General features: G+C 36.7%; 2 protein-coding genes across 2 annotated transcripts; one reads left to right on the forward strand and one right to left on the reverse strand.

Annotated features, from left to right (window-relative positions):
• Positions 1-625: 625 nt before the first annotated feature.
• LOC112556336 (ankyrin repeat domain-containing protein 54-like) lies at positions 626-6,095 on the reverse strand. Its single transcript, XM_025225234.1, has 9 exons — positions 5,995-6,095; positions 5,542-5,720; positions 4,878-5,109; positions 4,298-4,345; positions 3,684-3,782; positions 2,969-3,040; positions 2,700-2,747; positions 2,252-2,376; positions 626-2,024 (listed from the first exon to the last, which is right to left on the reverse strand). The coding sequence occupies exons 2-9, from the start codon at positions 5,629-5,631 to the stop codon at positions 1,818-1,820; spliced, it is 921 nt and encodes a 306-aa protein (XP_025081019.1). The 5' UTR covers positions 5,632-5,720; positions 5,995-6,095; the 3' UTR covers positions 626-1,817.
• Positions 5,060-11,728, forward strand: LOC112556332 (tubulin polyglutamylase complex subunit 1-like). The gene is made up of 10 exons (XM_025225221.1): positions 5,060-5,138; positions 6,171-6,338; positions 6,739-6,829; positions 7,102-7,244; positions 7,373-7,436; positions 8,079-8,194; positions 8,432-8,567; positions 9,498-9,555; positions 10,313-10,393; positions 10,783-11,728. The coding sequence occupies exons 1-10, from the start codon at positions 5,075-5,077 to the stop codon at positions 10,798-10,800; spliced, it is 939 nt and encodes a 312-aa protein (XP_025081006.1). The 5' UTR covers positions 5,060-5,074; the 3' UTR covers positions 10,801-11,728.
• Positions 11,729-13,723: the final 1,995 nt, after the last annotated feature.

The following is a 13,723-nucleotide window of genomic DNA, read 5'->3' on the forward strand; positions in this document are numbered from 1 at the left end:
TTGCAAATGTGAGTGGATTCAGTTTAAGTTAGAGGCATGTGCTACTTTGTGACTGGGATATGTGTGTAAAGGAGGCTGTGAGCTATAGTAAAATAAACATCCACATTTAGGGTATCCAATGTTCACGACTGATTGCAAAGAAGTTCTGTAACCTCAATGTGCATTTCATAAAATGTATTATAATTTATGACTGCGTGTTACATCAACATGCTACTGCTGTTGTCTTCTTGACCTTGGTCCATCATATGTCTGAGCTAAAGTCGCCTTACCTCCATGGTAGGTCTGTCTGTGTTGCTCTCCTTGATGTGCTGGGAGAAATTTGGCAGAAGCTCATTTTCCTTTTCAGGCCCCACTGTTCAGAATTTTAATCTCCCCTCTCTCAAATGTCTACATTTGAGGCATTTAAATCCAGCCTCAAGACCTCTTTTAGGAAGTATCTTACATACTCCTAAATTAATATTTCTTCACCTTTTCATTTCTTCTTGATCACTATAGCATCTTTAACCAGATTAATAGAACCTACTCTTCAAATCATGATGCTCAACAACCAAGATGACATCCCTTTCAGTAATTTATGAAAAGGATCAAGATCACTTAATACAGGTAAATGGGATAATGCTGTAGCTGTGCACACACACACACACTCGTCAGATTTAATTATTTTATCTCAAATGCCTTCAAATATTATTTTAAAAGACAGTACATACCTTCAACACAAAGTGTACAAATTAAAATGTGATAGTACATTCAGGGTTCATGCCACAAGAATTGTTTTAAAGATTGCAGTTAAAATTCTTCTTGGATAAAGCTGGCATGATGCAGGCAGTAGAGATGAGCATATGTACCGCAGTTTTTTTTTCAAGGAACAGCCATAATGCCAAGGCAATGACCATGCAAAATAGTTCGCTCAAATTTGGTAAACCCTACTCAATCTATTCAGCTTGCTTATTCTTCTTGAAGAATGCACAGCCAAGAGAGAGGACATTAGCATGATGTATTGAGTAAAATGAACATTAACAAAAGATTAATTCTATACACATATAAACAGTAAATCAAATATTGCAAGCACAACGCAGAACATGAAGATGTCCACACACATGATGACATACATTCTTACACTATCATTTATGCTGTTTTCTTTTGCAGCATTCATGATTCAGCACAGTCCACCATATTTAGCAAAATTTCTAGTGTTAAACAGAGGTAAGTGGAGTAATGCCCTTGCATGTTAAGACGAAAGTTTCAAATACATTTGTATCAAGTTTGAATTACATAAACTTAAATTCCTGTCAGAGATAACCCAATCACGCTCTTTATATCAGAAATAGGGCATAATAAAAGCTAATTAAAATGGCAATGCTTTTAACAACCAAAAAATTGCACTTGGATAGCAAAGCATCAATGCTGATTTTTCGACATGATTATTTTTCTTTTCGTTCGAACCATTTATCCTTCTCTTCAGTAGAAATGTATGCTTTTGCTGTTCCTTGAATTGTTTTCCAACGGAGACAATAAAATACCAGCCATTTGGCCATTTGTATTAAAGCTAAAAAATATTTACCCTTTTTTAGTAGATTTCACACTTTTTGGGTGCAACAAGCTATTACACTTTAACAACTGTTAGTCACAAAGCTATAACTAGCATTTTTGGTTTTTTTTTTTTTGTGTGCACTAAGACCTGCAGGTGTCTGATGCTGACATCAAACCTCAAACAAACGAATAATACACAAACCAATGGCATTTCTGATCCAACCTGAGTGGCACCATCCAAAGAAAAATTTTTCTAAAATGCTTTGGAAGCAAATTCTTCAAAGTGGCTATGTGGCAACAAGCGAGCTCTGACTTGTGCCTGCCTCCTCATCTTTTTGTAATGTTAGGCTGGTGAAGTCTGCCAAAAGAGAGTTGACCACATCAACTTCTTCTCGGGTTGTAGTGGCTTCTAACTGTCGACACAGCTGTTCCACTTGTTCGGTGTCATCCTCATTTCCTGAGAGGTGAAGATATGTCCGCATCATTTCACACACCTGAAAAAGCAGTTATGGCATTAACATGCTAAGCATGGTATGAATAAGGGAGGTATTTTATGACTGACATTTCCTGAAAGTTAACAGGTCTGCATCTCACATAAACTACTTTCAGAAGCACTAACAACATCTAAGGCTCCAGTTTCTAATATAAAGGGAAATGATTGTGGCACACTTAAAACCTCCAAAGTTGCATAGATTATATTCTGAAAAAAAAAAAACTTTACCTGCTTCACTTCCTCTTTTAACTGTGAAGAACTGTAAGTCCTGTTGTCAGACAGACCCTTCAAGCGTGATTTAGCCAGATGCAAAGGTGTACGCCCATACCTGTCCACAGACTTTATATCTGTGCCTGCAAGGAGTTTACCCAATTGTTTTTATTATATCATGCTCACTGATTTTATTCACTGCAGTGATGTAGCAAAACAAAGAGTGGGATACTGAAATAATCTAAAACTTTCCTATTCACATGTTTTGTTCTAAATGTCACTGATGCCCAAAGCCCCTACCCCCAAAGTGAAGGCACTTAAACTGACCTGAAATCAGTGATGACACTTAACTTTAAGCTAAATTTACATCGTGTAACCAAGAAGCTATTTTACTCTACTTGTAAATACAGCTTTAGAGTGACTCAGAAGACTGTTTATCTGCACAATAATTCATCAAAGCAAGTACCTGCTTTCAGAAGTAGGGTCACCACTGGCACATGACCTGTGATCGCAGCTGAAAATAAAAAAAGAGAGAAATTTTGAATCGCAGATATTAGCTGTGCTGAAATCTTTTCACATGTAATATCTTTAAGTTAAAACCTTTTTCTACAAACTATAATCCTTAAAACTGCATAACTGATGAATAAAATTGCAAATGCTTAGATATAATTTATCTTCTGAGAAAAAACTTTATCCTTTTATTTCCAGCACCTGCAAAAGATGACAAATAAATACCTAGATGCATAGGAGTATTTCCCAGAATATCCTTCATGTTTGGGTTTGCTCCTTTGTCCAGTAAGACCTTTACTGGGACAAAGCAAAAGTAATTAACTCATTAAAGCACATTCCAGTAAATATTTATTATCTTTGGAATATTACTGTAGGATATCTGAAGCTTGGCTTTCCCAGTGTTTATTTTAAATTGAAAGGATGGAATCAATGAAACCATTTTAAAAACTATAAATCAACACAGTTGGGAATGTTATGTAAAACTAAAAGATTTTACTTATCTTGGCTAAAGATTTGCCACCAGTGGGAATATAATAGATGTACTCCAACAATTTTTGTTTGTTTGGCATAGTAGGATCTATTATTACACAATTGAAAAAAGGATTAAGATAAATCCCCTACAATCTAGTGGTTGTAGAGGTAATGAACAGTAAATAGTTCACCATATCTTGTCTCAAGGTGCAAGGAAGTTGATGGGGTGGGCTCAGTTCTACTTCTGTTGCCTTTAACCTTCCTAAATGATCAGCTGCTCATTTCAGTGCTGGGTTGAAAGGAGTATTCCGTGGACTGGCTTGAGCAAGTCTTGAACAACCTGCTCTAAAGATAAGCTCACTATCCACAGGGTTCGGAAGATTTACCTTATCTTTTATTCCCAGGGCGAGGGGTATCATTATAACAAGAATAAACAAGACTTAACCTAACAATAATAAACACACCTTACCAATCAGCTCATAGCCTTGTGACGCAGCAAAATGCAATGCTGTCCTCTTCTTGCCGTCATAACAAGAAGGGTCCACACCCTCCTCTAGAAGTTCTACCACTGGTAGGAAGTTTTTTTTAAAAAAAGGTAAAGATTAATATTTATTGTCAAAGGTCACTTTGGTAGGTATTTACATTTTTTTCATCCATTTACACATAATTATATCTTCTTGTTTGCCTTGTAGCATTTAAAGACCAGCTCTTGAGATGAAGCTGCCAACCAGCTCCATGTAGCTTGGAAGAGCACTGGCAAAGGCCTGCCTACAGTCCCGCAAAATGTGGTCCCAGCTTTTGTGCAACTGTGATCCAATTAGAGCACATTGTGGACAATATGAGGTATGGGTGGTACCCTGTCCTGAGGTGGATCACGATCTGATCTGGTGGATCATTTGATCACAATCTGGTCTCAAAAGACAGTGATAACTGTTTTATGTCTGAGATGTGGTATGCAGCGACTTAATAGTGGTATATCAATTTGTAATGGTATATGGTCTGCAAATGTGAATACAATCATGCCTATATACAGACAAGTTTAATGCATTTCAAACACACAGCTGATTTTAAAGGGGAAAATACCTGTATCATATTCATTACTGCTTGCAGCTTTGTGGAGTTTCTTTTCATCTGGAAAAATCCAAAATGTCTTATTGCATAAAAAATATAACCTGATAAAAAGCAATTATGGAAATGTCACTTTTTTTTAAACAGAGTGCATTTTAGATGGGGTAAACTGAAAAGGTAGTAAACAATTTGCTTAAGTTGAAATGATTTTTCTACCATCATTGCATGGGTGGCACCCAAATAGTGGTTTGGGATTTGCCTTGACATGTGGACTCTGATACAGGATGTCTTAAGAAAAAGAGCCCCCACACTTACATGCCACTTAGATGTATACCATTCTTCTGGCCACTAAGCAGATTGTTGTGACATCATCAACTCCACAGACATCAGTAAAATACAGTTTCTGGCACAATCTTAACAATTCCTTCAAAATATTTGAATTGTCTATAGTGAATCGATCGTATTATGCCTAAATATTTCACTTTAAAGGATGGAGCATCCATCTGCAGATATAGCTGACACACTGAATCGATTCTAATCATGTCTGCAGCTTAAGTGTCGGGGGGTAACATCCACCAGTAGGCAATATAGTTACCTAGCATGTTCCTGCCAATCATCTTGCCTTTCTTGAAATCTCTCAGTCTTTGCTGTCTGTGCGTGATGGACACCTTCAGCTTTCCAGTGTGTTCTGTCTGCTTATTTTCTGAGGTGCCATACTTCATGTGACCGAGGTTTAAGGGCACGAGGCACATGTACTGTAGACTTGCCGGAGGTTGTGGATCCCAGCCTGCGATGGCACCGAAGTTGGGAATATCAAATTCTGACACCTGCACAAGTAATCCAGCATGTATCCGAGGTACCAATGCGTGTCGCAATGTCTGTACTAAAAGAACCCCGATATATTAGGGTTTTATATCTATAAATAGTGACAGTTTGGGTTTTTATTTTTAAAGTTAAGCCCAAATGATGTTTATGATCGTACTGTTTTGTGTTCAAGGGCAGAATTTAAGACGATAACAAAAATTGCGTAGCGAAACGAGCACCTGAATTTTGTTTATAAAGCCAATATCTTTGTAATTATTGTTTGGAGAACGTAATAATTTCTCTAAATGCAGAAGAGGCGAAGCAAAAAAGATCGGAATACAACACAAGATCGAGTGACTGCATGGCTCGGCGAGCCAGCGCGATCACTCACGTCGCAAATCAACAAATGAAAAATATCTTAAAATGCAGAAATAAAATGCGCAAGACCCAATTACATTATATTCCCCTTCTGAACTGCTTGTTGATTTGCAGCCGTCATCAACCTCTGTGTCATTGCTGGATGCTAAGGAATTGTCTCGAAACATTGCATTCCTGCGTTCTCTTCTGACCCAAGTCGGCTTGTCAACACTCGGCTCTCGATTACACTCGCGTCGCTCATGGCACGACACAACAGCTTAATTAGTGACGAAAGAGAACTTTAAGAAATACATATCCATTTAAGTAGAAATATCTGAAAGTTTTGGTTGTATCAAAATCGCCTCATTGAATTATTACAGTAGTTCGTAGTATTTTTAGTAATGTTTAATGCTCGGCATTTTGTTTTGTTTTTATAATCGTCTCTTCGGCTATAGTCATTAGACGATTATAAACATATACTATTTTTAATTCAGTGTATTTTACACACTTTAGCGGTAGCAGCAATACAACAAAATTATTATTTAATTTACTTTCTCTTTTACTCTTTCATACTAGTACAAGTACAGTGGCAGATCCAGCGGTCACTTTAAATCGGAGTAGGAACTTGTATTACTGGACTGCTGGCAGACGATTTTTTTTTCCAGTTTACTACTAAAACGAGACATGAACCAACAAAGCTTCCGGTTTACTCACATTCATTGTTTAGGCTCGCCGAGACTAACAGCGGATCACTTCGTTGGTCTTGGCAGACAGACAGCAGTCCATCTATACACATCCATGGTCGGAGTTGTAGTCAACATCAACAAAATGGCCGAGAGACGCAAACCTGCGACTAACGACGACAAATCTCTAGAAACGGACAGGCAGTTTCTGGGTTAGTGAAATAATCTGGTTAAAAAATCCGAGGTTAACTACTTTTAAAAGTGGAATTCTATGTAGTAGTAGTGATAATAATGCTATATATTAATTAAAATATAGGGACTTTAGATGTGCATCTAATCTGTATACATGTATACATGACGGATTTAGTATTGGGAGAATCCGCATTTAGGATAATGTAAAAAGAAATAAAATTGAAAGCCATGACAAAAGTTTCAGATATATTTACATAAGGATTGCGCAGCGTTGCCTTGTATGTTACTTTCAATCGACATTTGAAATTATTGTACAGTACAGAGTGTGTTGCATCTTTAATTACTCTGAGATAAAATAAATTCGTATCTATAGCATTCATATGTAACTGTAGAAGTGAAAAACATGTGAATTTGTTTCAGAACGCACACATATAAATGTCCTTCTTCGGGAATTGCTTGGAAAAATAATTGCAAATCGACCAGAAGATCCAGTGGTATTTCTTGCTGACTTGTGAGTGCCATAATATATTGTATGAATACAAAGCAACATTTTAAAGATATCTTTATTCGTGCATCTCTGTGCTATACGTAATTTACATGCATGCAAGACATTCTCAGACATGTTTTTTATATGCCATAATCCTGAGAAAGTTTGTTCGACTTTCTTGATATTTCTATATTTTTTCTTCCATTTCTGTATGGCTTTAAAATATGTCATTATTTTCATTATTGTGTAGGACAATGCATTATTTATAACATCCATAACATGCTTTAAACATATAGCTTTCAGTCTCAGCTTGCGGAGCACCAGAGTTCCCAGTCTCAAGTGCAGAGGGCCGTTAAGTTACTGTGCATGACACATCACAGTCAGCCTGTCTTTGAGCTCAATGTCCGAGAGGCTTATGATTTGCTTATGAAGCAGAAAAGTGAGTCGGGCTTTCTGGTATATTTCTGTTAGTTCTTGTGTTTCAAGTACCAAGCAAAATGTCTCTTTTGCCTGTATCATTGGTGTGCATACATTTTAATAAAATATTGTTTTACATTTTTGTGACAGTAAACAAGAATCTACGAGGCATAAATGGTACACTTTACACAGAACTTCTTTGGGAATTGTGCAGGTATGAACATGAAATAGCTGTTTCTTATAAGTTTTAAAAAATACAAAATATAAACAAAAAATTGGTGTAAGGGATTTTTTTCCTCTTACAGCACATTAAGCTTGCTGCTCAGCAAGAAAATGCACCATATGATTATTATGAGTATTATTATAGAAAATTAATTTATAATGTCTGATAAATTTATAAAGATGTATGCATTTATCATGGGTGTTTATTTGATTTTGATATGGAGACTACAAATTGTAATTTACATGAATACTTTTCTTCATTTGGCTTAAACAGTCTGCTGAATGCATATATATTTGCCTGTTAATTTGTCATGTGATGGAAAACATAAAATATAAGTATATATAAGTGGTAGTCCAAAATCTTGAATTGTGAAAAAAGTAACACAAGACTGAATGGACAAAGTATTTATCGTCATTCATTTCCATATCACTACCACATCCCAATTTTCCCATTTTATGCATTTTTTTGTTGCACTCCTTTAGGAAGCACATTGTGTTTGCCACTTAGTTAAGAAATGAACATTATAAGTGCTTTTTAATACTACTGCTATTAATAATAATCATGGTGTCCTTAAAATATTCTGGTATTATGAAATAGGACTCTGAGGTAGTCATTTTTGTTTATCACGTATAGGACTCTACCATCTTCTGTGGCAATGAGACTGATGAAAAAGTTGGAATGCTATGACCACGAAGCTGTGACATTCAATGTCTTCAAGTCCTCTGTATTCACATGCTGCATATTTAGAGGTATATATTTAATCTAGGCTGAATGTTCAAACAGAAAGTTGATTAATATGAACTTGTCTTGGAGATGTTGATAAATGTATTGTCAGTTTGGGAAACTGAACATGTATTCTAATTTTTATAGATGCCATGTCTACAAACCCAGAGAAATTCAGTCTTGATCTACATGATCAAAAAGAATTATATAACCTAGAATTGTATTTCCATCTTGTCTACTAAATGCATCCCTTTTTTGTGCAGAGTTTGTAAACATTGCAGAAAAGTTGTTTGCCTCACTAGATATCCATAAAAATGGGAAACCTGATAACGTTTTGTGTGAAGCAGTAATAGGCCAGCTGAAGGTTGCTCTGGGGAGTTCTTCCAGTGATGTGAAAAGGTAAGTAAACAGCTCAAGACTAATTCTGACTTCCCAAACCACATTTTTGACTAGCAAGATAATCTTGAGCACAAACTTGTATTACTGGACTGCTGGCAGACAATTTTTTCCAGTTAATTACTAAAATGTGGCAGGTTTGTACAGAGAATCCGGTTTAGTCACAATCATTGTTAAGGCTTGCCATGACTAACAGCGTAAAACTTCACAAGAGGCTAAGCGTTGGTCTCAGCAGACAGACAGCAATCCACGTCCGTGATCTTGATAATAGCAGTTTTCACTTGCTATTTTATTTTTTTTAATTTCAAATAGGAGTAGGTAATCTTTTCTGCAGTTCCATTGTTTATATATAAGGTTATCAAGTGTAATAAACATTACAAATATTTATCTAGCCTCATTCTGATTGTGAAATAAATTTGAAAACATTAAACAAATTGCACTGGGGTGAATAAAGAAAATAATTTAATTACCTCTACTATGCATAGCTCTCTCTCTCACACATGGGAGGTAATTTGACAAGAAAGATAACTACTTTTAACATTGTGTTAGAGGGAATGTTCACTAACAACAATTACAATTAGGTTAGTGGGGGATGGAAACATTTCTCCAACTTCCCATTGAAATTGTCATTTTCTCTTGCCAGATGAAGTTAAAAATTTATACATTACCATGGCAGTTATTTTTGGGCAGATAATAATAATGAAATTTATATAGTGCTTTTCCAACTATTTGCTCAAAGAACTTTACAAAAATAATACACAGAAGTATCACCAACAACCATGCACCCATATTTACATATAACAGATATGCTCACTTCTACAACAGAAATACTCATATATGAAATAAATACAGACACACTTTAGGCATGCTCATGGTCAGGACAGAATCACAGTCAGGTTACAGATTACAGAAATATATATTTTTTTTAAACAGGATTATAGAGTCCAGCTATAACGTGGGTCCTGAAGTCTTACACCAGGCTTTAGAAAGGGTGAGTTTGAAAGTTTTTTTTATTTCAAATTTAATAATCATCTTTTATCATCATAAAAAAGTGCACTGAACTGTAAAAAAAGTGCTACTAGTTGTATTAAAATTATTGTGCATCTTTCTAGATGCATGGGAGATTTATTCATCATTAGTAACTAGCAACCATGGGCCAGACTAAATACAGATTTGTTACAAAGGTCCATCCTCAAGTGATCTTATAGCCATTTTAATACACATCTACTTCTGCAGTTTATAACGTTTAATGTAGTGGACCCTGAATTTTAAAAAAAAATCAAAGAAAAAGTTCAACACTCTCTGCTTTGTTTAGAAATAAGGCAAAGGGGATATTGAATTCTTCTGTTGTGGTCGTGGTGGGTTGGAGAGAGCAGATTATCATCATCTGATGTGAAAACATGCATTATTTCCATTGACTTTAAATGATGCAGTCTTGCATCACATTTCTATCTTGTATGTCATGGAAGTATTAAAAAAACCATTCAGGATATTTTATAAATCTAGACTTAATGTAGTGCAGGATTTTGCTGACAAGTAACAATAGCAGCAGCAGCAGAAAACAGCAATAGGAATCAATTTGATAGAATTGCATAGAATTTCAGATATTGCTTTTGACTTCACTAAATTCCTTTGTGACATTTTGTGATGATGCACAAGTGTCGTTCACAATGATGATGAGGAGGAGACAAAATATGAGTAATTTAACTGACAGAAGCAGTATTTATCATGTGCATTTACTGTCTCAGGCTTTTGCCACCAGCAAAGTACATGGGTTTTACAACAGTGAGCAGTTTGTTGCAGAGGCATGTGAAACATTTTTAAGCAAGGTATAACTTTTTATTGGGTTATGAACAGTTTTACGGCCTGCATAGACATATCTTATGTTTGGCGGTTCAAATGGCCAGTGACATAGATGATATACATTAGTATACCTTGGATATGAGTTCAGTTTGATATTATTACATATTATTCAAGTTAATAATGTTAAGTTTTAGCACCAAACAACCAAATAAGTAAAATGCAGTCTGACAGCTTTCTTATGATAAAATGAATTATGTATGAAATGAAATACCATATCAGTCTTATAACTTTTCTTCTTGTGCGTGCTTTCAGAACTAGGGGTGCTTTCCATGTTTTGCTGTCATTGGCTAGTACTTTCTAATGTATACTTTCTCCTGATCCATCTTCATAACAAATTTCTCTCATGTGGGTTTAGGTGAAAAAATTACAGTAACTGCGTGGTGCACTACAAATCTGCAATGCACAGAGAGAAGGATTCTGTTGAGCACTGACATGGGCTTGGACATGGCATTTATCGTGTCAGTCTAAAGAAGATCACAATGCTGAAGAGGTGAATTCTGCATGTGGCACACTTTCTCAGAATGTGTGAAAATAGTGTCGCGTGTGCTGACTCCTCTGAACATTAAAAACAGTTTTGAAAGCAGCCCCTTCCTTCTGGGATTGCAGGACCTGAAGCTGTGAACAAGAGGGAGTAGGGAAAGAGAGGGGGGAACCTGACTGAACAATGAGTAAAAAAGGGAGACTTCATCTGATCCACAGGAGCCAGGCTTGCTGGGAATTTTGATGAGTTTGGTTGTTGTTGAAGAAAGTGTTAAAATGTGTTAACGTTCACTTTCATTGCCAGGCACTTTGTCAACTGCGAAAATAAACACTTGTATGAGTGTGTGTTTTTTAACTGACATTTGGCATAGTAATTTCTTTCTCACTGTTAGTTTTTTTTATTTACATGTGTTTTTTGATGTTTTATGTTATGCAGGACAAGGCAAGCAATCTATTAGAAAATGCAATGTATCATTTATTAAACAGTAATCAAATGCTCATCATGGCACCTACCTCAATGAAATCCTCAGTTGGCACACTTTGGCAAATGTACAAATATGAGTACCTTTTGGTTTGCACAATGAATTGCCAGTGTACAATGAGTTAACAGTGTGAAGGTCAGACTTTACAAACAAGGCCATATATGTTAATCATCATTTTATTCCTTTACGCTCCCAGTGAAGCATAGGGCCGCAACTATATATGTTAATAGCCTCTTTGTTTTATCAAACATGAACAAGGCTGCTGCTGCTGTTAGAATGATGGGTTATACAATTTTCATTTGGAAATGAAAAATAAAGCTGTTTTGATGTCATGTGTAATGTGGCCTATCGTTTTTTTTACATCACAACAAAATTTCTCAACAGAGCAGAATACAGGAAACAAACAAGGCCTCTGATGAAGACATAAAACTTCTGCAAATTCGGGATAACATCGGACACCCAATTAAGATTGGCATATTGCTCTAAACTGAAACACACATCGCCAGAACTTGCTTCATTTGTTTACATAATTATATATAATTTGTGCACGAGTAACGCGCGCAGCATTACGGCCGAGGTCTCACTTTCTGTGCTGACCAGTAATGACGAAGAAAGACAATGGAAGGTGAGGAACACTGAACAGATGCTTTGTATGTAGCCTTGCCATTACACGGAATCTTTGAGAAGTCAATAGAGCTCTGCATCCAAAAATATCTGAACGTTATTATGACATTTGTATGGAAGCTCAGCTCGCAACCTTCGGTGCAGTGGCCCAACTTTCGCAGACAGAAATATCGGTCCATCAACACAACTCTTGTGAGAGCAACACACTAACGGTCATTGTAAGTTGAGCTTCCAGGAGATACCCGATGTTAGTCATGTCACACTTGACAGCTCGACATCACATCTTTGTGAAGCAGCTGCAGGAAGGTAATCAGTTTGAAGTCGACACTGCCATGTGTAGAGCTAAAATCTAAAGAAATGGCAAGATAGCAGATGTGACAGTAGAAATAAAATGTCGCAGGAAAAGACGAAAGTGGCGCAGACACAAAAATCCACACAGGAACGTAAATAACATAATAGATGTACTGATGAGCATTAGACACACAAAACTTCACGCAGATTAATGGGAAAAATGAAAAGTGAGGGAGAGCAATCACCATGTAACCAGTTAGGCGAAGGGACATCACTTTCTTTCATATATATATACGTGCATGTCTAATACAAGACTGACAATCAGGTTTGAAGGCACATGACAGAGACAAGAACGCGTATTTCCATATGATCACGAACTTGTATTACTGGACTGCTGGCAGAAGATTTTTTCCCCAGTTAACTACTAAAACGAGGCATGATACTACAAAGCTTCCGGTTTAGTCACATTCTTTGTTTGGGCTCGCTGAGACCAACAGCAGAGAACTTCATAAGAGGCTAAGCTTTGGTCTTGGCAGACAAACAGCAGTCCACCTACACACGTCCGTGATATGATGCAATATATCACCACTCGATCTGTGCGAACATGTATGGATAGTGGAATGTGACACAGGCTCCCCTAGACACACATCTTCGGATGTCTCCTCCCTCCCACTTCCCTAGTCAAGCACGGACAGCAATGCCTGCTCGCTTGACGGAAAACCCGCTACAGTACAATGAACGAACTCTCAACAGTGACACAATGCTGACGAACTGAAGTGGCTTAAAGTGTGAATTGTTTACCTTCCTGTTCTCTCTGTGTGTGTTCTATTTATTCCTCGACACTGGCTAGTATTCCATTCTTATTATGCTGCCAAGATGTCGTCACAATGTAATTTAATACTGGCCGACAGGTACGTCACCTATTACGTACGCCTTCCCGTTATATCAGAACGTTGACAGTCTTCACCTCAAGTTTCCCATGCAGAGTCAACTGCTTATGTTAAACGTACTGAAGCCACAGTCATCTTCATGAACTGTTAGATATATAAAAGGAAGAGGAAGCTATCTTTGGTCAGGAAGATAACTGAAAAATCTTGAGAGATTACGGCTTATACTGGACACGTAAACTTGTGGCAGGTGTTAAATAATGATGTTAACAAAAGAAGTTAAGCAGATATTTAAAACGAATTACGTTATTAACTGTCACAAATGGTCTGTTGACATAGCATTTGGTGAAAGAGAAATTAACGCAGTAACAACAAAAATGACAACACCGAGAACAACTACGACAGAAGATCAAGAAACAAGATTGTTGTTGTTGATGATGATGATGATGATGATGATGATGATGATGTCCATTATTTTGTCTCTCGCTTAATGTTCTTCGAGAAAAAAGGAAGTTTAGGGGATCTCGAAGCT

The sequence above is a fragment of the Pomacea canaliculata genome, linkage group LG1, assembly GCF_003073045.1.
Source record: "Pomacea canaliculata isolate SZHN2017 linkage group LG1, ASM307304v1, whole genome shotgun sequence".
NCBI classification, from domain to species: domain Eukaryota; kingdom Metazoa; phylum Mollusca; class Gastropoda; order Architaenioglossa; family Ampullariidae; genus Pomacea; species Pomacea canaliculata.

Bases quoted from the DNA above. Each gene is read 5' to 3' on its own strand.
- LOC112556332 (XM_025225221.1), top strand. From the start codon at position 5,075: ATGGCACCGAAGTTGGGAATATCAAATTCTGACACCTGCACAAGTAAT. The intron at 7,437-8,078 runs GTATGAACATGA...TATCACGTATAG, and splicing joins CTTCTTTGGGAATTGTGCAG to GACTCTACCATCTTCTGTGG. The intron at 9,556-10,312 runs GTGAGTTTGAAA...TTACTGTCTCAG, and splicing joins TACACCAGGCTTTAGAAAGG to GCTTTTGCCACCAGCAAAGT.
- LOC112556336 (XM_025225234.1), bottom strand. From the start codon at position 5,631: ATGTTTCGAGACAATTCCTTAGCATCCAGCAATGACACAGAGGTTGAT. The intron at 3,041-3,683 runs GTAAGGTGTGTT...GCTTTGTCCCAG, and splicing joins ACAAGGCTATGAGCTGATTG to TAAAGGTCTTACTGGACAAA. The intron at 2,377-2,699 runs GTACTTGCTTTG...AACTCCTTGCAG, and splicing joins GACCCTACTTCTGAAAGCAG to GCACAGATATAAAGTCTGTG.